At 31.0% G+C, this 23,643-nt stretch overlaps 1 protein-coding gene across 1 annotated transcript; it reads left to right on the top strand.

Annotated features, from left to right (window-relative positions):
* Positions 1-1,717: 1,717 nt before the first annotated feature.
* On the top strand, positions 1,718-7,388 carry LOC120068946 (NADPH-dependent pterin aldehyde reductase-like). The gene is made up of 6 exons (XM_039020585.1): positions 1,718-1,995; positions 2,080-2,149; positions 3,440-3,633; positions 4,603-4,775; positions 5,634-5,712; positions 7,086-7,388. The coding sequence occupies exons 1-6, from the start codon at positions 1,774-1,776 to the stop codon at positions 7,098-7,100; spliced, it is 753 nt and encodes a 250-aa protein (XP_038876513.1). The 5' UTR covers positions 1,718-1,773; the 3' UTR covers positions 7,101-7,388.
* Positions 7,389-23,643: the final 16,255 nt, after the last annotated feature.

The raw sequence follows: 23,643 nt of genomic DNA, 5'->3' as shown, positions 1-23,643 counted from the left end.
AATCCCTTCAACATTTCTCAACAACTCAGTCTTTAATGCTCAACTAAACCCTTCATATTCTCAATTCCAAACAAAATCATCACATTTTTTGCAATTACCAACTATGGGACGATATATTTTGAAATAATCTATTTAAAAAGAATTGTTTTAAATATATCTATTATAAAATATTTTCAAATATAACAAAATGTCAGTGTATTACTGATACATTATTATCATATTTAGACTGTGACACTCTACTATATTTGTAAATATTTGTATTCATTTTGGTAAGTTTGAAATCAGCCCTTTATTTAATGTCTTTTAGGATTCAATTTTTTGAAATAAAAAGTTCAATGGTCCAAAATTTTGTCCCTAACAAATTTAGAATCAAAATTAAATTTTTCTTTCGGTAAATTCAGAAAGTTTAACGCATCGAAGACATAATTAAAACTCGGAGAAAATACGTTTTTAATATATAGAATTCAAAATATTACACATTTAGTCCTTAAAATTTTGGTTTAGTTTTAATATAATTTCTAGATTTCAAAATGTTATAACTTTACCTTTGATATTTTAGTTTTGTTTCAAAAGTTACACTTTTAATCTCGATTTTTCATTAAATACTCATATTTTGTATGTATGATAATTTCTATCAATTATTTTTTAAAAAATTAAAATAATTATAATTAATTGAGGTTAACTATTTTTCATCATTATTAGAATTAAATTTAAATTTTCATTTCATAACTATTTAAATTAATTAATAGACATTAACGCCAATAATTGAACGTGAGTATTTAACTAAAGATCGATAGTAGAAATATAAATCTTGAAATCAAAGTGTAACATCTTGAAAGTTATGGATCAAAACTAGACCCAAAATCTAGGGATTAAAAACGTATTTTATTGTCAAAACATTGTAAACAATAAAGACAAGCTTCAAATATTACATTGATCCCTGTACTTTTGGTTTTGGTTCATTTTTTCTCGTTATACTTTTAAAACGTTCATTTTGGTCCCTATATACTTTTAAATTTTATTCATTTTAGTCCCTATACTGCCAAAATGTTAATTTCAGCCATTGAGCTTTCGAAAGATGACTATTTGATCCCTTAAAAATAAAGTCAAAATGAAAGTGAACATACCCAGTGATCACTTTTTGAAAGGAAACCAAAATGAAAAATTTTAAAATTACAAAAATTAAAATGAACTAAAGTTGAAAGTAAAGGAACCAAATGAACTAAAAGGACAAAAATCATAGTAGTATTATTAAACCTAAAAACAAAGAATACTTAGGTACATCCCTTCTCACCACTCACATAATAAAATATTAAAATATTTCGAAAAGAAATACAAACAAAATTTGCCACATGACAAGTTATGATCGAACAATTTGATAAGATATACAAAATAGGTACTATCAAGGATGCATCTAAGTAAATATAGGCTTGGTAAACTGAGCCAAAGACAGAGTACTGTGTTATAAATTTCTGGTCCAATTGGATAAGGGAAGTAGGGAGCATAGTTTATTTATGGACGTGGGGATAACATTACTTATAAAATTTGGCACATGACAAGTTATGATCGGATAATTTGGTGGAATATACAAAATAGGTATTTACGGGAGACGCATCTAAGTATTATAAATTTTTGATCCAAACGGATAAGGCAAGTAGGGAGCATAGTTTATGTGTGGACGTGGTGATAACATTACCCACAAAACGCCCAAACTACTAATACACAACCAAAACCAGGCATCTATCTCTTATTGTTGGTAATTAAGAAAAGAAAATGAATGAAAGTAGGAAGGAAGATGATGGGTCCGGCCTTGTAATTCTGATCACCGGAGTGAGCAAAGGCCTAGGACGAGCTTTGGCCTTAGAATTGGGAAAACATGGCCACACTATTATTGGGTGCTCTCGTAATCACAACGCCCTTCATTCCCTTCAATTACAACTCTCTTCCATCTCTACAAACAACCAACAACGACACTTGCTTCTTAATCTCGATGTGGTTTGTTCTTTTCTTTCACTCAAATTCAACTATATATACATATATATATATATATCATTCCAACCAATTCATTTGCTTTTGTAGACCTCCAATAGCGGTGTTGAAGGCCTACTTCAAGCTGTCCTTCAAACAAACCTTGTTCCCGATATCCTTGGTACTTATACGTGTTCTGTTTTAGACAAACATGTAGTTTCATCTCAGAACTATTAGATAATGGAAAGAAGAATTACGGTTCTGTCGAGTAACCATTTCGTTTTTTTGTTTTTGATTTTTGAAAACTAACTTATTTCATACCTATTTTTTTTTACAATGATTTGCATATTTTTTAAGTACTACTATTGAATTTTTAGTCAAATTCCTAAAACAAATACAAGTTTTTAAAAGTTTTTTTTTTTTTAGTTTTTAATTTGGCTTGGTTTTTTTTACCACGATGACAAAAGAAGAAATTTGGAAGCCAAACTAGTATCTATAGGCTTAATTTTAAAAAACAAGAAACAAAAAACTAAATGGTTACCAACAGGGCCTAAATTACATAATTTGTGAATTCTCAACATGTCTTCTTAAGATGTTGCCTCTTTGGCTCATCATTTTTAGATGGGATTTCAATTTTTGTTTTTAGATCGAGTGTCTGTTTGAGCTATATAGGCTCTAATACCATATTAGATTTAGATAATATGAGTTTCATCTCAAAACTAATTGACAATGAAAGAAGTAATTCATGTATCTTATAAATATTATGTGTCCTCAACATGCCCTTCAAGATGGTGCCCCTTTGGGTTCATTATTCTTGGATTATTAAATCCCAATTTTTGTTTTTGAACAAAATGTCCGTTTTGGCCTACATATAGGCTCTAATATCATATTAGATTGAGATAGCACGAGTTTCATTTCAAAATCAATTGACAATAAGAGGAATAGCCCATGTATCTAATAAACATTGTGGATCCTCAAAACGCCCCATCAAAATAGTGTTTCATTCGGTTCACCATTCTTAGATTGTATTCTAATTTCTATTTTTAGATTGAAGGCCTATTTTGGCTTCATGAGTTTTGATACCGTATTAGATTTAGATAACATCAGTTTCATCTCAAAACTAACAATAAGAGGAGTGATCTATGTATCTTATAATCATTGTGGATCCTCAAAATATCTCTTCAAGATGGTGTTTATCCTTGGGTTTACTATTCTGGATGGGATTCCAGTCTTTGTTTTGAGACTGAATGCTTGTTTGGGCTTCATGGGCTCTGATACGAAGATTAGGATAACATGAACTCCATCTTAAAACCAATTGACAACGAAAAGAGTAGCTATCTTATAACATTGTGCATAGTATGTTTATCACATATAACCTATGTTCAAATGTTGTCATTTCAAAACCACTTCGAATCTTATCATTCTTACATTTTCATTATGTATGTATGAATTTCATTTTTTTTTTTTGTAGTGAATAATGCTGCTATAGTCAATGAGAAGTCCAAGTTTTGGGAGATTCCTCCACACGAATTTGATTCTGTCATTGATACAAATATCAAAGGAACAACAAATGTACTACGCCATTTCATCCCTCTTATGATTGCAAGGGAGAAGAAAATTATTGTGAACATGTCTTCATTGTGGGGAAGAATTGGTGCTCCTATGGTACGTATGTTTGGTAGTTTCCTTTTGGATAGTAATACGAAATGTTGGAAAAAATCTCCCACTTTTATTATCGAAAAAAAAGAAATCTACGTACATAAAAAATTATTATAATCAAACGAAACTCTCACCCGATCTCAATTGCAAAAGCACTTTCTCAAAACTTTTCCTCTTTCTCATAAAATGCAAAGAATGTTGGAGACAAGATCTGTTGTTATTAGTATTATTCAATATTTCTTAATACAAAAAGAAAAGGTAAAGGTCAAGATAGATAGGACTTAAATTATTCTACACATTTCTATTAGATTTATCCCTGTCTAAATGAATTGACATCTAGAATTCCCTCAAAGTCTAAAGAAAAGCTAGGATAATTCTAGAGCTTTTTTATCGAGGTATTTATTTACACACCTCAACATAATTTTAGAAAGTTTATATACTCATTTAAATCACGTAGTAGGTACTCCAAGAGACTTATAGAACAGTTAGCATTGCTTTCTACTTTACCAAAGCTTTTGTATCACTCTTAGTGATAATAAAATACAAGAAGAGAATTTAACTAGGGTTACCACACTTAAGCTTAAAGAATTTCTAACTAGGACCACTTGAACATAAATCATAGACTCATTATATAGTTCTTGGAGTCCATCACTTGCTTTATCATTTCCAATGTGGACAACTTACGCTCTTTTAATATAGCCAAAATATTAGAAGAATGGTTGTCTCACATTGGAAAGATTCAAGAAAATGATAAGCTCCAAGCACTATACAAGAAATTTATATCTTTGGTTTCAAATTGTCCTACTTTAAGCTTAGTTGCGCTAACGTTAGTTAAATTTTCTTACAAATCTCTAACAAAAGTTTTGAGTGAGTGCTCGAATTATCAAATTATTTTATGCGATTATAAAAAGTTTTAAATTTGTTATCGAACTAGGGGAGTATATTATGTAAACGCTCTAACTTTTGAGGCACCAGTTTTCAGCATATAGTGCATCAAAGTGGGCGATTGAGGGTTTGACTAAATCAATTGCACAAGAGCTGCCAAATGGAATGGCCATTATTGCACTTCATCCTGGCATTGTAAACACCGATATGCTCCTCTCGTGCTTTGGTGATTTGGCTGCTAACCACCAAAATCCTCCGGAGTGGTAATTATTAATTTTCCTTCACCTCTAGAGATGTTCTTGGGTTGGGTTGGGTTGGATTTTTCTATTTTTATTGGGTTGGATTGGGAGTTTGCTAAAAACAATCTGGGTTGACCCAACCCAATCCGAATTATATATATATATATTCTTATTTGTTTGGTATTTAGCATCAACCCAACCTAATCCATGTACACCTCTATTCACGTCAATGACAAAATTTCTTAGTGTTTAAAAAAACTAAGCCATAAAATGTTGATTGAGTTTGCATGGCTTTTAAAAGATATCAAATAAATTTAATTAAAGGTTCCTTAGACCTTAGCTACTATTTCAAGTTTAGTTTCGATTTGGTCCTTAAACTTTAAAATATTATATTAAATTAATTACCATTTGGTTATCTCTAATTTCAATTAACAGAATCGTGTAACAAGTGTAGAACTTTAGGATGCGAATGGACTTACTTCCCTTGATGTCTCCTTTCTCTATTTATAATTTTTTTCTTGACCTAGCCTTCTCCTTCTAAAACTCCTTCTTTGGTCTGGACCTCCTGTATGGTCCTCCCCCACCTGCAGGCATTTTCATTGGGTCAGTCTCGACATGGGCCAATCGAGCCTTTTGACATGGGCTTCGATTTGACCCATGTCACTTCACTCATCTTGCTTCGGTCTTGCTTTGGGTTTGGTTGTTTGGCTCGTAGCATCAATGCTATACTCATCTTTTATAATTTTACCTTTAGCTTCGAAATTACTTAGAATAAATGTTATTTTAAACCTTAAAAGTATACATGTATAGTTACAAGATGTTAGAAATTATTAGGGAAGATTGCGTGACAACTAAATCCGTAATTTGATGATGATGTATCAGGGCAGTAAAGGCGAGCAGGATGATTCTTAATTTTACATCTGCAGATAATGGAGCATCTCTTAGTGTCGACTCTAATGAGGTACGTATTACAATTGGTACCTTAATATATACCCATTTCAAAGATGAGAAACTAAACTTTTTATTTCATCAAAATGCACCTTGTTTTTTTTAAAAAAAAAAAAAAAACATTGAAATGTACTTTGAACTTCAAATGTGTTGAAATGTTAATCTTACACTTGAATGAGTGTTAGATTTTCATTCGGATAAATTGTCAGTGAAAATATTATCATATGCATTTAATGAAAATAACAAAAATATCGAGTGCAAAATCAAATAAGGTTTCAAAGAAAATCGACACTAGCTAGGGTTGGATTTTGTTGAAATTTGTTAGTTTTGAAATATTTATTGAATTGCTTGTGCATTTATCCAACTCAATTTTGTGAAAAATTAGACTTTTGTTTAATGATTGAGTTTTTAATAAGTAAATTGTAATTAAAATTTCGATTTAAATACTATTTTACTTTATGACTTTAGTCTCTATACTTTTAAATATATAAATTTGGTCTATATATTATTAATATTTAATTTTAAATTTAATCCTTATAATTAGGATATGTTTGATTTAACTTTTTAAGTGTCTAATTTTGAAAAAAAAAAAATATTATTTTAGAAAAAATTGGAGTATTTGACAACCCTTTAAAATAGCTTTTGAAAGAAATGATTATGAAATAAGTTGATTTAAGATAAACACTTAAATCAACTTTTAGAAAAATAAAATTTTAGAAAAATGAATTTTGATTATTTAATGATTAACCTCTCCCTATTTTGTATAATTCTTAAAATTATGAAAATTCCCTCAAAAGTCATCTACCTCACCCCCACTAGTTTGTCATGGCTACTACTACCCTTCGTCAACCAACTCGGGCCACCGTTAATGGCCAACTCCAACCACCACTGCTAGAGAGGTCATCTCCAGCCAACTCCGCCGGCCACCACTACTTTGACCACTTCTAGCCACTACCGTCCAGAGACCATCTCCAACAACCACCACCACTAACTTCGATGACAATCACCACAGACAATCAATTATGATGACCATTGTTTTAAATTATTAGTTTATAGTATTTTATAGTTGTCCTTTATAATAATCTGACATTAATAAAAACACTTTTAATATGTCACAAATCAAACAAACTTGTATATAGAAACACTTTTGAGAAAACATTGGCAAATACACGAATATTTTTATTTTAAACTATTTTTATCAAAAATGTTTAAATGAAAATAAATTTTTAAAAAATATTTTATAAATATCTTTTTTATAAGTCAATCCAAACAGACTGTAGTATGATAATTTCAATCAAAACTTAGTAAGTAGAGTGGAGCATAATTTAGAAGTAAAGATTAAGCTCAATGGAAGTGAGTAATGTTGATGGTGGAGTATTTCATCAGGTTCAGGCAGGCTAAATTGGAACCAAGGCAAGGAAAATCAAGGGAGAATGTGCAGAATTAAGCATAGATCTTACTGACATGTACCAAATGCATGTTTGATATAGGTAATTTGAGTTATGTTTCATCTTCTCCAATTAATTGAGTTTAGAAAACATATGTTTGATAAACGTGTTTTTGGAAACTGTTATCCGATTCTGTAGTTAAAATAGTGAAAATTATGATTACAAAATTTTATGTTTTCTTGTGTATCTTGATTTTGAATTGGAAATTTTAATGTGCATAATCCTATTATAAAGGACAAAAGACATTTTTGGTTCCTAAAATTTGAGCCTCATGTCTATTTGGTTTATGAAGTTTCAAAACAGATACTTTAATCCCTCATATTTGTTAAATGCTTCTAAATGGTTCTTGATTTAACTTTAAAAGTTAACAGAATTCGTTTAGTAGACGGTTATATGTTGGCTTGGACTACTTCTATTTCCTATCGTGTCAGTTGTATTGAATTAGTTAGAAGATCAATTAAAAGTTGATTTAAAAAATAAAGAAAAGTTAGAATTTTTTAGAGTCTTTTTTGTTTGCAATCCGGATTTTGCTTTATGTATTCAGATTCACTGAATTTAGCGAATATATGTTTGGCAGATTACCCAAATTCTGTTTTGAAAATTGTTTTTGGATTGTGTGATCCAAATCGTGCAAATTCTGAAAATAACATTTTTATATTTTATTTGTATTTAGAATTTAAATTTTAAAATTTAAAATGAAGAATTATATTAAATAAAGATAAAAATATTTAGAAATATAATATGTCATATTATAAATCCAATCTTTTTTTAAAAAAATTAAAATATGTCTTATGTAACATAATATAAATTAAATTAGGTTAAAGTCCAAGTTTGGTCCATATGATTTAGATAAAGTTAGTCATTTTAAAATTTAGAATTTGGTTCTATTGTTTGATAAAACTCCATATATAATCTCGGTGGTTTGTTCAATTCTCTTAATAGTCCCTATCATAAGGAGTATTTATTAGGAACCTTTTATCAAACAATAGTGGGTAAATTCTAATCATAAACTATAAGACCTAAAAATTTCAAAATTTCCTATAAATTATATAATATAACAAAACAATAATTATACAATTTTTTAACATAAAATATGTTCGTAAATAAATTAATAATAACTTATTGTCCTCTAATATTTAGTGGGTAACTACAACTAACTTACCATTATTTAAATTAGAATCCAATTTATGATTTCTGCTACCAAACATATATTTGAAAACATGAAAGATAACTATGTTTTCATTTAATCTCTTGTTTTCAAATTTATGTTTTAAGATTCTCTACTAAATGTTGTTAAAAACTTAAAAATAATACATGTGCCCTAATTGTTAGACGATTTTCAGAAGGTGAACAATCCGTCAACCAACGAGCCATCACCATAAACATTGTTCTCAATCTGTCCATGGCCGTCTTCTCAAATTCGAACTCTTCGGGAGTTCAATTGCCTTCCATAGAAATTAGGCCTAATCATTTCTTAAGGTGCATCTAGAAATTCGAAGTGATATATTAAGGATCCTTTTGGATTGACTTGAGAAAAAATTGTTTTTAAAAAAACTCATTTTTATTTAAACACTTTTAATAAAAGTTGAAAACACACTCCAAAAGCTACTTTAAGTAGTTGTCGGACACTCTAATTTATCTCCCAAAAAAATGACTTATTTTTTAAATTAAACACTTGAAAATGCATTACAAACACACTTTATGAAACTACTCTTATTTATGCCTACCTGATTTTGATTTTTGTGGTGAATCTAAGTTGCTGCTGATTTAAACTTTGTTGTGCTAAAATATTTTAACCAACTTTTCTTTAATTTTTAAATTAAATTTTAATTGATTTTCAAACTAATCTAATACAATTAATATGTCATCAAATAGAATTAACGTCCAAGTGAGCACATAACAGTCTACTAAGTATTCCGTGAACTTAAAGTTAAATCAGAGATCATTTAAAAACATTTAGTGAAGATGAGGGATTAAAGTGTTTGTTTTAAAATTTTAGGGACTAAATAGATATGAGCCTCAAACTTCATTGATCAAAAGTGTATTTGAACTCATTTTAAAGCTCCGGAAAAACTTGTCCAACAATCTACCAACGGATCCTTTGAGGGAACATAACCAACATCAAATCGTTTAGCTAATACTTCATTTAGCAGAAAGTGTATGTCAAATTCAGCATATTTGGCTCGTGAGTGAGACTCTATTTGAAGCAACCGAGAGAGAGAGCACTCATGTTATAACATCAAACTATGGATGTATTGGGAAGGGGAATTTTTTATTTCTTTGAGTAGTGATTCAAGCCAACTAATTTTTGAGGCAATTAACGTGAGAGATTGACTTAGCAATTATAACATGCTTCTTTCTAGAAGTCTATGATACAATGGTGTCACAATATGTAGCTATAGATTTTGTCACTAAAACAATAAGCCCCATCGACATCACAATAATCTATCAAGCTTAATCAATTTGAAGGTTGGATTAATAAGATATGATGGATGGTACCTTTGGAGTATCGTAACACCCTTTTTGTTGCCTGCAAATGGGTGGTGGTTGGATATTGCAAAAATTGACACTACAAGAAAAAGAGATACTCTCGATGTCCAAAACAATCGTCGAGAGATTAATAGTTGGGAGAGAGGATCTCTCCTGACTCTATAAAGTGAGCATTAGGAGTATTCACTAACTCTTGATGTCGTATAGTCCCCGTTGGGAGTTGGCCAACTCCCGACGGGTAGCAAATAAGCGCCGGGAGATAGAACCAAACTCTCGGCACATTAATGAAATCGTCGGGAGTTTGACATAACTGCTGACGGGTGGACCGTCGCATGATGGGTTTAAAAACCCCCAATCTCAGATTTGCAATCAGTTTGCAGATCTGAGATTGAATCTCACCTGTTGGGGGAAAATGATACATATAGAATTGAAAACACTAGCAAACTGATATACCTCAATTACTAGAAACAATACACTCAGTGTATAATATTCAAACTCAAACGAAAGTCAGATGATGTAACAAGACTTAGATATGAAAATAACCAAAGACTTGAAAGCACTTCAAAACCTTTGGAGACTCAAAACGTAGTCGAGGCATGCTTTTGGTAAGCATTGTTCTGAAGACAATTATTCGCTCTGCACGAGCTGCAAACAGACTACAACGATCGTTTCAGTAAGATACAATGACTAACTCCCGTGGAACTGTAACCTCGAACTACTCGAATCTGACAAACACCTTGGATACTTACTCTCAACTCAACTCAAGAACAAAAGAAAGAAATGAGAGAACTCTTCAATTTAGAATAGGATGCTACAAATGAAGAACCAAGTTGCTATTTATATGCTAGCAACTTAGTAAATCTCCAAAATACAAAATAAAATCAAATAAATACAAAAATTGAAACGTTTGTCAAATTTAACTCAATTGAGTTGTTACTTGACAAAAATCAAACATAACTCATTCAAATTGAAAAAAGTACAAATTTAACTTTCATACATATTAAATTTGTACATGAAAACTCATTTTCAATTTGAAGTTTCAATTCAATTTGAAAGTTTCTAAACAATGAATTTAATTCAAACAATTAAATCCATTTTTTATGTTTCAAATATTCACCATACTTTCACTTTCTTTCTCTATATATATCCAACAATCCCCCACATGAAAGAAAGTGAAAAAAACCAAACAAAACCGTTGAAAGCAAACAGACAAGCTCTGCATTAGGAGAGGTGTCTTCTGGACTTGAACCTTCCTTAATGAATATTTATCGAATTTACCGAAGAAATGGTGAGACTAAGCTCTGGAACTATCCTTCCTATTGATGAATTGAGACAACAAATATCACACACAACTCATCTTGTCTGTTTGAGTTCTATACGTTTGTGTTCATTTTGGTCATGGACAAAATCTTGAATTTATGAGAGCTTTAGAGAACATAAGTCATTTGAAAAGTTCTCATGAAGCGATCCCACCTTTACTCTCATATAGGTAACATTGATTAAGAGCATCCTGTCACTACTCCTCTTGTAAAACAAGATATCAATATAACCTTAACACCAATAGATCACACACTCTAGAATACCATAGAAATGGGAAGAAACTATAAGTTTGTTAGTGTGTCAACTATGAATTATCCAACTAGTTTGCCTATTGAACCTAGATCATGGGATCTTCTATGACATTCCAACTTTTTATGTATTTTAAATCCAGTTATTTTGTAAAATTTGAGGGTTATTTTGAAATTTGAGATTAAATTGGATTATCGTGCAAGGATAATTCAATTTAAACTTTTTACTCAGTGAAGGAATTTTGGAATTGAAGTTTTAAATTGAAGAGAATTTGAGATTTACTTCAATTTTAATTTAATTTGGGAAATTGAATTAAAATTAGGAGTTTTGGTTCTTATTTTTATATTTTGGAGGATATAATTGAACTAAATCGATTTAATGGGATAATTGGTTTAAATTATTTTTCCATAAGAATTTGGGATTTTAAATCCAAAAATGATTTGGATTTGGGATTGGAAAAGGAAGAAGAAAAGCGGTTTATATATAAAAGAAAAAGGAAAATGATTTTAGCTTGAGGAAGAGACTAGATGTATGCGATCAAGCAAGTGGAAGATAAGAACACAGCTTATCGCATAGACGATATGCTCGATCGTTTAATAAATGCAAACCTATCGCAAAGACATTGCTATCAGTTGACTATCGTATAGTCAAAGGTAAGCGATCGCTTAGTTGATTTTGTAGTCTCTGTCAATGCTATTGCTTAATAAAACAATTTTACTTCATAGCTTGCCTCCGTGAGAAATTTTTGAATGAAGCAACTTTTAAATTTAGGAAAACAATTTTTCTCTTATCTCACAGTTACCATAAAACTACCAATAACCTCTCACTTAATCGGTTATTAGAGAAAAGAATTAATTATCATATAATTAATATATTATAAATAAATATGATAACCAACTTATCATATTAATTTATAATCTATAGTTTTAATATTTCATCATATGAAACATACAAACCATAGTTCTTTTTCTATTTTATGGTACTTGATATAAATCCTATTTATATCAATTCCTCCAAATAATGCATCTCATACATCACACCAATTATATCATATATAATTGAATTTTCTCTTGTTAATTTGAACACTTCAAACTAACCCCAAAATCTGATTCTCAACTTGAACCCATTGAGCTAACAAGGGGACCTTATGGACCTGTAGCTTGAAGCTCTAACCATACGTGAATAACTGACTAAACTCTTTAGTCACGAGATTCATCATCCATTAACTGTCGGGCACTCCACTAAAGACCGACAGCTGCACTCTTCTCACTACAAATATATTTTTGTGTCCATATTAACCAATCAACAGTGCTATAATCCTTCTCGCTCATAAGTACAACTGGGTCAATTTACCGTTTTGGCCCTATAGTTACATCTAACTCCTTAAGTACCATTGATTCGTCTAATGAACAATAAGTCATAATCCTACTATGACTGAGTCCTCTCTCCAAAGAGAGGATGTGGCGACTATGTTCAAGACACGAAATCAGCCCTTAAGAGAGCAATTTATCTACTTACCCCTGCTTCGAGGAAGGAGTGAATTCCGTCTTGTGTAACTGAGTTCCCAGCTTCCCAATCAGAAAAATCCCCAAAAAGGTAGGCTTGTTGAGTTGGTAAGCTGGCCACTCTCACCCATACTAATCAAAGGACTGTTCTCATAAGTAGGACTTCCCAAAACACTCAGGATTAAGGTCATGTCACCTATGTGAAGGAAATCAGACATGAGGATTTCCATGAGCAGCGGAAGGATTTTTCTAAATTTCATTCATATATGAACATACACAATTACAGTCACAAACGGAAACAAACAACTATGTGAAAAATAGAAATTACAACATGCTTTTCTACAGATCAAGGGAATGAATTAACAAACCTTTGAAGATTCATCTTCAAGTTCCTTAATCACGAACGTTTGAACAAACCGCAACACTTGAACGCTCGTACAACACGACCATTACACTACACGATCACAGAGTCACGAACACCTCAAACACCATGAACGGCCTCCATAGAACCTCGACTGTGTCGAGTATGACACCACCAACAAGGTTACCTCAGTATTCTCAGTATGAGAATCCATAGTGTGGGCTCTGTGTGGTCTTGGTTAGAGGTAGAAACTGGAGGATGACAATTGTGTAAACGATTGAGCAAGGGGAGAAGATAACGCCTATCGTATAGATCGATGCCGAATCGTCTATCAAAAGCTATATGATCGTCTAGCTAAAGCTATGTGATCGTTTAGCTAATCGTCTAGCTAAGTGTCGTGTTGGATCGATATGGCAACCCTAGAGGTGAGTGAATAGGGTTTAATTAAACTTTTTTTTTTCTAAATTAACTCAATTAAACTAATTAATATACTTTTTATAAATAATAAGAAAAATTCAATTTATGCAACAAATAAGATAACAAATAGTGTGATAATTTAATTCTATCAAATTTTAGCAAATAAATAAGAACAAACTAAAACATACAATAAATTGCTTAAATTAACTGCAAAAATAAAAATGAAAGAGTTGGAGAAGAAGACACCGTAATTTTTATAGTGGTTCGGTCAAACTCGACCTATTCCACTCTCTAAACGCCTCTTGGGAATTTGAATAAAATCTTTTCGACTCTTTCCACGGATTAGAGTCCAACCGTTACACCACCGCTCCTTTTACGGGTTCAAGAGCAAACCCGATCATTTCCACGATTTAGGATCAAACCGTTACAATTGTTGGAATTTTTGAAGAACACAATACAACTCTCACTAGAGTGGATTTACAAGTTTAAGCACTCATCAAATTTATCCTCACAATACAATAACACTCTCTCAAGAATAAGATGAAAAGAAAAAATTGGGAGCTTAGAGAGAGCAACATTGGAGACTTTTGAGTTTTGGAGGATTATGAAATGTAAAATTTGGAGAGGAAGATGATTTATATAGAGATGGAAAAGGAAAATTTTTTTTTAGAAACCACAATTAATTTGGACCATTGGATTTTGGAAAAGAAAAATCAATGGTGGAGATTTAAAACTAAACTAGTCGTTGGATACAAACAAAATATAATATTAAATTTCTTTTCTTTTGAAATTCCTTTTCTTTTTAAAATTAATCCAAAAAATAAAAAACATACCATGTGTCAAAAACTAGGTGTTAGACACACATAAAATAATATTAAATTTATTTTCCTTTTAATTCATTTTCTTTTTAAAGTCAATCCAAAAAAAAACATATAATGTGTAAAAAACTAGCCGTTAGACACAAACATAAAATAATATTAAATTTATTTTTCTTTTAAATTTCTTTTAAATTTCATTTTTTTAAATCAATCCAAAAATCAGAAGTCCATCATATGTTAATCTCTTAATGATCCACTATTCAACCAATATGCTGCCACATGTCTATATGCAAATAGTCTGGTTATGCCACGTCATCCATCACGGTATTTTCTCTATAGACTTGTTTCGGTCATATTGTCTTCGTTTTAGCTCCGATTTGAGTGATTCAAGAGGTGTTGGAATCGTTGTTCCGAGCTCTACGTTATGTACATATTAAAACACTAACATTTTCAGTAATTAAAAATTGAGTTTGTTATCATCAAAACATTGATTAATTAATTAATTAAAATTAATTAAGCCGCGCGCCCAGAGACGATCTGGCCCTTTAGTTACATCTAACTCCTTAAGTACCATTGATTTGTCTAATGAATCAATAAGCTCATTAATCCTAACTATGACGTGAGATCCTCTCTCCAAAGAGAGATGATTGGGCGACTATGTTCAAGCACACAATCATCCCTTAAAGAGAGTCAATTCATTATGCTACTTCCTGCCTTCGGGAACGGAAAGTGCATACTTCCGTCTCTCGTGTACTGCAGCTTCCAGCTTCCCAATCAGAAAAATCCCCAAAAAGGGTAGGCTTGTTGAGTTGTGAAGCTGGCTCGCCTACTCCCCACATACTATCAAGGACTGTTCTCAATAAGGACTTCCCAAAACACTCAGGATTAAGGTCATGTCACTATGTGAAGGAAATCAGACACTGAGGATTTCCATGAGCAGCGGAAGGATTTTTCTAAATTTCATTCCATATATGAACATACAACAATTACAGTCACAAACGGAAACAAACAACCTATGTGAAAAATAAGAAATACAAACATGCTTTTCTACAGATCAAGGGAATGAATTAACAAACCTTGAAGATTCATCTTCAAGTTCCTTAATCCACGAACGTTTGAAACAAACCGCAACACTTGAACGCTCGAGCAACATACAAACGACCATTACACTACACGATACCACAGAGTCACGAAACACCTCAAACACCATGAACGGCCTCCAAGAACCTCGAACTGTTGTCGAGTATGACCACCAACCACAAGGTTACCTCAGTATTCTCAGTATGAGAATCCATAGTGGTGGGCTCTGTGTGGTCTTGGTTAGATTAGGTAGAAACTGGAGGATGACAATTGTGTAAACGAATTGAGCAAGGGGAGAAGATAACGCCTATCGTATGATCGATGCGAATCGTCTATCAAAAGCTATATGATCGTCTAGCTAAAGCTATGTGATCGTTTAGCTAATCGTCTAGCTAAGTGCGTGTTGGATCGATATGCAACCCTAGAGGTGAGTGAATAGGGTTTAATTAAATTTTTTTTTCTAAATTAATCAAATTAAAACTAATTAATATATTTTATAAATAATAAGAAAAATTCAATTTATGCAACAAATAAGATAACAAATAGTGTGATAATTTAATTCTATCAAATTTTAGCAAATAAATAAGAACAAACTAAAACATACAATAAATTGCTTAAATTAACTGCAAAATAAAAATGAAAGAGTTGGAGAAGAAGACACCGTAATTTTTAATAGTGGTTCGGTCAACTCGACCTATTCCATTCTAAACGCCTCTTGGGAATTTGAATAAAATCTTTTCGACTCTTTCCACGGATTAGAGTCCAACCGTTACACCACCGCTCCTTTTACGGGTTCAAGAGCAAACCGCATACATTTCCACGATTTAGGATCAAACCGTTACAATTGTTGGAATTTTGAAGAACACAATAACAACTCTCACTAGAGTGGATTTACAAGTTTAAAGCACTCATCAATTATCCTCACAATACAATAACACTCTCTCAAGAATAAGATGAAAAGAAAAAATTGGAGCTTAGAGAGAGCAACATTGGAGACTTTTGAGTTTTGGAGGATTATGAAATGTAAAATTTGGAGAGGAAGATGATTTATATAGAGATGGAAAAGGAAAATTTTTTTTTAGAAACCACAAATTAATTTGGACCATTGGATTTTGGAAAAAAGAAAATCAATGGTGGAGATTTAAAACTAAACTAGTCGTTGGATACAAACAAAATATAATATTAAATTTCTTTCTTTTGAAATTCCTTTTCTTTTAAAATTAATCCAAAAAAAAAAACATTACCATGTGTCAAAACTAGGTGTTAGACCACACTAAAATAATATTAAATTTATTTCCTTTTAATTCATTTCTTTTAAAGTCAATCCAAAAAACATATAATGTGTAAAAAACTAGCCTTAGACACAAACATAAATAATATTAATTATTTTTCTTTTAAATTTCTTTTAAATTTCATTTTTTAAATCAATCCAAAAATCAGAAAAGTCCATCATATGTTAATCTCTTAATGATCCACTATTCAACCAATATGCTGCACATGTCTATATGCAAATAGCTCGGTTAATCCACGTCATCCATCACGGTATTTTCTCTATAGACTTGTTTCGGTCATATTGTCTTCGTTTTAGCTCCGATTTGAGTGATTCAAGAGGTGTTGGAATCGTTTGTTCCAGCTCTACGTTATGTACATATTAACACTAACATTTCAGTAATTAAAAAATTGAGTTTGTTATCATCAAAATTGATATTATTAATTAAATTAATTAATTTGAGATTAGGGCCACAAAGCCAACAATCTCTCTTTTTATGATGACAAACCATTTCAAGAAAATAGCTTGAAAATACATGTAAACCATATGTAGCACATAATAAAATTCAACATATCACCATAAAGATCATTCTTGAAATTCATTAAAAAAAAAATAATTCCCCCCTAATTAATACAATCAAAATCATAATAAATTTATAGCATATTTTCTCTTAAACTTCTCTCCCCTTTGGAATCATGAAAAGAATATTAAGAAAAATTTAGAACTACATAAATGTTCTCCCTTAAAAACATGAACATAAATTTAGCACAACCCCCAAGAATATTAACACATGCTTTCCATATCTTCCCCCTATCAAATGCCTTCTAAAGGATTTAAAGTAAATTATAAAATCAAGAGGATCATAACGATAATACCGAGCTCCAAGCCATTTTTGCAAAAGTTTTCTTCATTCAAAACTGGCTTGGTAAAAATATCCCTAATTGATTATTAGAGCTTACAAATTCAAGAGTAGTATTATCATTTTGCACATGCTCTTTAATAAAGTGATGCCTAATATCAATATGCTTGGTCCTAGATTGATGTATAGATTTTTAGTCAAATTAATACACTAGTATTACACAAAATATAGGCACATTATCAAAACTTTAATCCAAAATCACAAAGAGTTTGTTTCATCCAAAGAATTTGAGCACAACAACTAGCAACTCGCAATATTCCGCTTCGGTAGTAGATAAGCGCACGAATTTGCTTTTTACTAAACCAAGAAACTAAGGAACTACCAAGAAATTGATAAGTCCTACTAGTACTCTTACGGTCAAGTAAACTACTCGCAAAATCCGCATCGGAATATCCTACCAAATTAAATTCAACATTTATAGGATACCATAAGCCTAAATCAATAGTCAAGCAAATATTTAAAAATTCTTTTAATGGCATGTAAATGTGATTTCCTTAGGACAAGATTGAAATCTAGCACAAAGACATACACTAAACATAATATCGGGTTCTATAGCGGTTAAATAAGTAAAGATCCCATCATACCTCTATAAGTTTTATATCCACACACTTACCTTTTTCATCCTTGTCGTCAAGCTTAGTAGATGTACTCATAGGAGTTTTTGCAATTTTACCTTCATTGAATTTGAACCTTTTGAGCAAATCCTTTATGTATTTTTCTTGACTTATGAAAATACCATCCTTGAGTTGTTGATTTGGAATCCAAGGAAGAAGCTAAGTTCTCCCATCATACTCATCTCAAGTTCACTATGCATACACTTAGAAAATTTCTTCACATAAAGATGGATTAGTAGAAAAAATAATATCATCCACATATATTTGTACTAAATACATATCATTTTCTTTAGTCTTAATAAAAGAGTAGTATCAATTTTACCCATTTTAAATCCATTCTCAGCAAGAAATTACTAAGTCTATCATACCAAGCTCTTGGAGCTTGTTTTAAGCTATAAAGAGCCTTTTTCAACTTATAGACATGATTAGGAAAAATCAAAACTTTCAAACCCCGGAGGTTGTTCTCAATAAACTTCCTTCATGATATAACCATTTAAAAATGCACTTTTCACATCCCATTTGATACAAAATGAAATTCTTATAAGAAGCAAAAGCAAGCAACATTCTAATAGCTTCTAATCTAGCAACGGGTACAAAAGTTCTTCATAATCTATTCCTTCCTCATGACAATAGCATTGAGCTACAAGTCGAGCTTTATTTCTAATGATATTTCCATTTTCATCCATTTTATTTCTAAAGACCCATTTAGTTCCAATTATAGAAGCATGAGAGGCCCTAGGGACTAACTCTCAAACTTTATTCCTTTCAAATTGATTTAATTCTTCTTGCATAGCTAAAATCCAAAATTCATCATTTTCGGCATCTTTAAAACTTTTTGGTTCAATTTGAGAAATAAAAGCAAGATTATTAAACATATTAAGAGAGAACGAGTTTTCACAACTTGTTCGGGATCACCAAGAATTAATTTTTTGGGATGGGAAGAAGCATACCTCCACTCTTTAGGCATGGATGAAGAACCAACTTCATTCTTTTCGATTAAGCTCACCTCTTGCTTACTTGAAACAATTTTCCTTGCCTTTTGTCACTAACAAGTAAATCTCCAAAATTTCCTTCTAAACATCACTATAAATGGGCTCATTGGAAATAAACATTGCAAGATTCATTAAATACTACATGCATAGATTCCTCAATTACTAAAGTTCTTTTATTGAAAACTCTATAAGCTTTACTAGCAGAGGAATAGCCAAGGAAAATACAACATCCATCTTAGAATCAAATTTTCCAAGTTTTTCTTTGTTATTCAAAATAAAACATTTGCAACCATAAACTTTGAAATAATCCAATATTTGAAATTTTGTTATGCCAAAGTTCATAAGGAGTTTTATCCAAAGAAGGTCTAATTAAAACTCTATTTAAAACATAATAAGCGGTGTTAACGGCTTCCGCCCAAAAGTATGTAGGTAAACCATACTCATGCAACATTGATCTAGCAAATTCTTGCGAAGTACGATTTTTCCTTTCAACTACATCGTTTTGTTGAGGAGTTCTTAAGCGGAGAAATTATGAGAAAAACCATTTTCTTCACAAAAAGTTTCAAAAGCATTTCTATCAAATTTCCTCCTATGATCACTCCTAATTTTAGAAATCAAAAAACCTTTTTCATTTTGAACTCTTTTCGCAAAACTAGAAAAACTTTTCAAAGCATCATCCTTATGTTTTAGCATCAAAAACCCAAGTAAATCTTGAAAAAATCATCAACTATCATAAAGGCATAATAGTTCCCTCCAAAACTAGCAATTCTAGAAAGGCCAAATAAGTCCATGTGTAATAGTTGAAGGGGTCTAGTTGTAGAGATCACATTTTTAGATTTGAAAGAGGACTTAGTTTGCTACCCATTTGACAAGCATCACAAACTTTGTCTTTTTTAAATTTAAATTTGAGAAGGACCTCTAACCAAAGAATTCTTGGAAATATTTGAAATTAAGTGCAGCTAACATGTCCTAGTCTTCTATGCCATAACCAAGAATCATTATGCAAAGCCGATAAACATTTATCATTAACAGAACAATCATTCAAATCAATAGTATAAACATTTTCATCTCTATTTCCAAATATAACTTTTCTATCACTAGCATTTTCAATGATGTGATTCTTTTTATCAAACACAACTCTAAAGCCTTTATCAAACAATTGACTAATACTAAGTAAATCATGCTTCAAACCATCAACAAAAGTACATTTTCAATTAAAATAGAAGATTCATTACCTATACTACCTTTATAGGTAATGAATGCCTTTATCACACAATTAAAATCATGCTTAGGCATATTATGAGATGCTTTAATAAAGATAGTTTTAGAACTCGAAGGAGTAGAACATTCATCAATATAGCCTAAACCTCTTTTATCACCAAAAGGCTTGCCTACTTCAATTATCTTTTCTAATCTTTGAGCACCTATTGTCAACTTTTTAATAGATTCTTTAGCCTTATCAAGTTCTTGCAAAGCACTAAATTCCTTTTCTTTGAGTAATTAATCAAATTATCTTTTTTCACAACTATCATACTTAAGAAATTTAACTTTGTCAAGCAAGGCATTTTTCTCATCACAATCAAAAGCATGCTTATCACAAGAGATATTCATTTCATCAATATGCATAGCATCATGCTCATTCTCTTTTAAGCAAACAATTTCTTCAAGTAAAGATCTATTTTACTAGATAAAACATTGTATTTCTTTTTAAGCACAACATACTTAGAACTAAGTTTTTCTAAATCATTTTGCATATTTTCAAAAGCTTCAAACAATTTATTATAAGAAAGAGGTTCTAGAGTTACCTCATCATTTTGTTCATCCTCTTTGTCACTATGAGCCATGAAGCAAAAATTGGCCACTTCTTCATTATCATTCCCACTTTCGCTTTCATCGTTATCATCCCAAGTAGCTTTCATTGCTTTCTTCTTGGATTTCTTGGATGATTTGAGAAGAGGGAAATCAATTCTAATATGATCCGGCTTCTTGCATTCATAGCATATTACCTCATCCTTTTTGCTCTTTTCACCTTTTGACTTTTTTTGGTTGGAGAGATGCTTCTTGAATTGCTTCTTTCTCTTGATGAAGTTCTTATACTACGTGAAAAATAGGCAACATCATCTTCATCAAGGTCATCTTCATCTTGGGAGTCAACTTCTAAAGAGATGGTCTTTAAAGCTATACTCTTTTCTTTCTTTTTCTTCTCATCCTCCATGTTTTTCTTGATCTTTATCTCATGTGTCAACAATGAGCCCATGAGACATCAATGGAGAGAGATTTGAGATCCTTTGCCTCTTGAATGGCGGTGACTTTAGGCTCCAATTATTTAAGCAAAGACCACAATAGCTTCTTTATCTTCTCAAGATTTGAGTACTTTTTCCTAAGTCTTTCTAAAGCATTGACAATGTTATTAAATCTAATAAACATATCGGAAATAGCTTCATTTTCATCAATTTTAAACATTTCATATTGATGAACTAACATGTCAATCTTTGTTTCTTTTACTTGACTAGTTCCTTCATGAATAATTTTTAATTTATCCCATATCTCTTTAGCGGTTTTGCAAATAGACACTCTATTATACTCAAATTCATTCAAAGCACAAAATAAGCAATTAATAGCTTTGACATTTAAAGAGCATGCTTTCTTTTTCATTTATTGACCATTCTTCCTTAGGTTTTATAGTGCTAACACCATCACATTTTTTGTTGGAATTTTAAAACCTTCCTCAACAATATCTCATAAATCATAATCAAGCAAAAAATCTCATTCTATTTTTCGAATAACTATAATTAGTACCATTAAAGAAAGGAGGCTTTGTAATAGATTGACTATTGGTAAAAGGGATAAAACCTAAATTTGCCATAGCTAAAAAACAATTAAGTTTATCAAGAAATAAATATTTCAAAGAGAGCAACCCGCTCTGATACCAATTGTTGGATTGATATGGCAACCCTAGAGGAGGTGAATAGGTTTAATTAAACTTTTTTTTCTGAATTAACCCAATTAAAATAATTAATACACTTTTTATAAATAATAATAATAATTCAATTTATGCAACAAATAGTGTGATAATTTAATTCTATCAAATTTTAGCAAATAAATAAGAACAAACTAAAACATACAATAAATTGCTTAAATTAATTGCAAAAATAAAAAGAAAGAGTTAGAGAAGAAGACACCGTAATTTTTATAGTGGTTCGGTCAAACTCGACCTACTCCACTCTCCAAGCGCCTCTTGGGAATTTGAATAAAATCTTTCCGACTCTTTCCACGGATTAGAACCCAACCGTTACACCACCGCTCCTTTTACGGGTTCAAGAGCAAACCCAATCATTTTCACGGTTTAGGATCAAACCGTTACAATTGTTGGAATTTTTGAAGAACACAATACACTCTCACTAGAGTGGATTTATAAGTTTAAGCACTCAACAAATTTATCCTCATAATACAATAACACTCTCTCAAGAATAAGATGAAAAGCTCTCAAGAATAAGATGAAAGAAAAAAAATTGGGAGCTTAGAAAGAGCAACAATGGAGCTTTTGAGTTTGGAGGATTATGAAATGTAAAATTTGGAGAGGAAGATGATTTATATAGAGATGGAAAAGGAAAAAAAATTTTAGAAACTACAATTAATTTGGATCATTGGATTTTGGAAAAGAAAAATCAATGGTGGAGATTTAAAACTAAACTAGTCGTTAGATACAAACAAAATATAATATTAAATTCCTTTTCTTTTGAAATTTCTTTTCTTTTTTAAATTAATCCAAAAAATAAAAAACATACCATGTGTCAAAAACTAGGCGTTAGACACAAACATAAAATAATATTAAATTTATTTTCCTTTTAATTCATTTCTTTTTTAAAGTTAATAAAAAAACATACCATGTGTAAAAAAACTAGCCGTTAGACACAAACATAAAATAATATTAAATTTTATTTAAATTTCATTTTTTTTTTAATCAATCCAAAAATCAAAAGTTCATCATATGTTAATCTCTTAATGATCCACCATTCAACCAATATGCTGCCACATGTCTACATGCAAATGGTTTGGTTATGTCATGTCATCCACCACGGTATTTTCTCTATAGACTTGTTTCGGTCATATCATTTTCGTTTTGCTCGATTTGAGTGGTTCAAGAGGTGTTGGAATCATTGTTCCGAGCTCAACGCTGTGGACATATTAAAACACTAAAATTTTCAAGTAATTAAAAATTGAGTTTGTTATCATCAAAACATTAATTAATTAATTAATTAAAATTAATTAATTTGAGATTAAGGGCCAAAAGGCCAACATGTCGATCATGTAGGAACACTCCACAATCGTCTAGTCTTTCCAAGCTATCGTTTAGTAAATTTGATTTACTTTGATAACCTATCTGTGAGTAATTTCCGAGAGTACACAACTCAAATCAACGTTTTACAAATTTTACTAAAATTAGGAAAATATTTTTCA

The sequence above is a fragment of the Benincasa hispida genome, unplaced genomic scaffold (assembly GCF_009727055.1).
Source record: "Benincasa hispida cultivar B227 unplaced genomic scaffold, ASM972705v1 Contig159, whole genome shotgun sequence".
Classification (NCBI taxonomy): Eukaryota; Viridiplantae; Streptophyta; class Magnoliopsida; order Cucurbitales; family Cucurbitaceae; genus Benincasa; species Benincasa hispida.
This window is presented reverse-complemented; position numbering and strand designations above follow the sequence as displayed.

Coding starts and splice junctions, on each gene's coding strand:
- LOC120068946 (XM_039020585.1), top strand. CDS start 1,774: ATGAATGAAAGTAGGAAGGAAGATGATGGGTCCGGCCTTGTAATTCTG. Junction 2,150..3,439: donor CCTTGTTCCCGATATCCTTG/GTACTTATACGT, acceptor TTTTTTTTGTAG/TGAATAATGCTGCTATAGTC. Junction 4,776..5,633: donor CACCAAAATCCTCCGGAGTG/GTAATTATTAAT, acceptor ATGATGTATCAG/GGCAGTAAAGGCGAGCAGGA.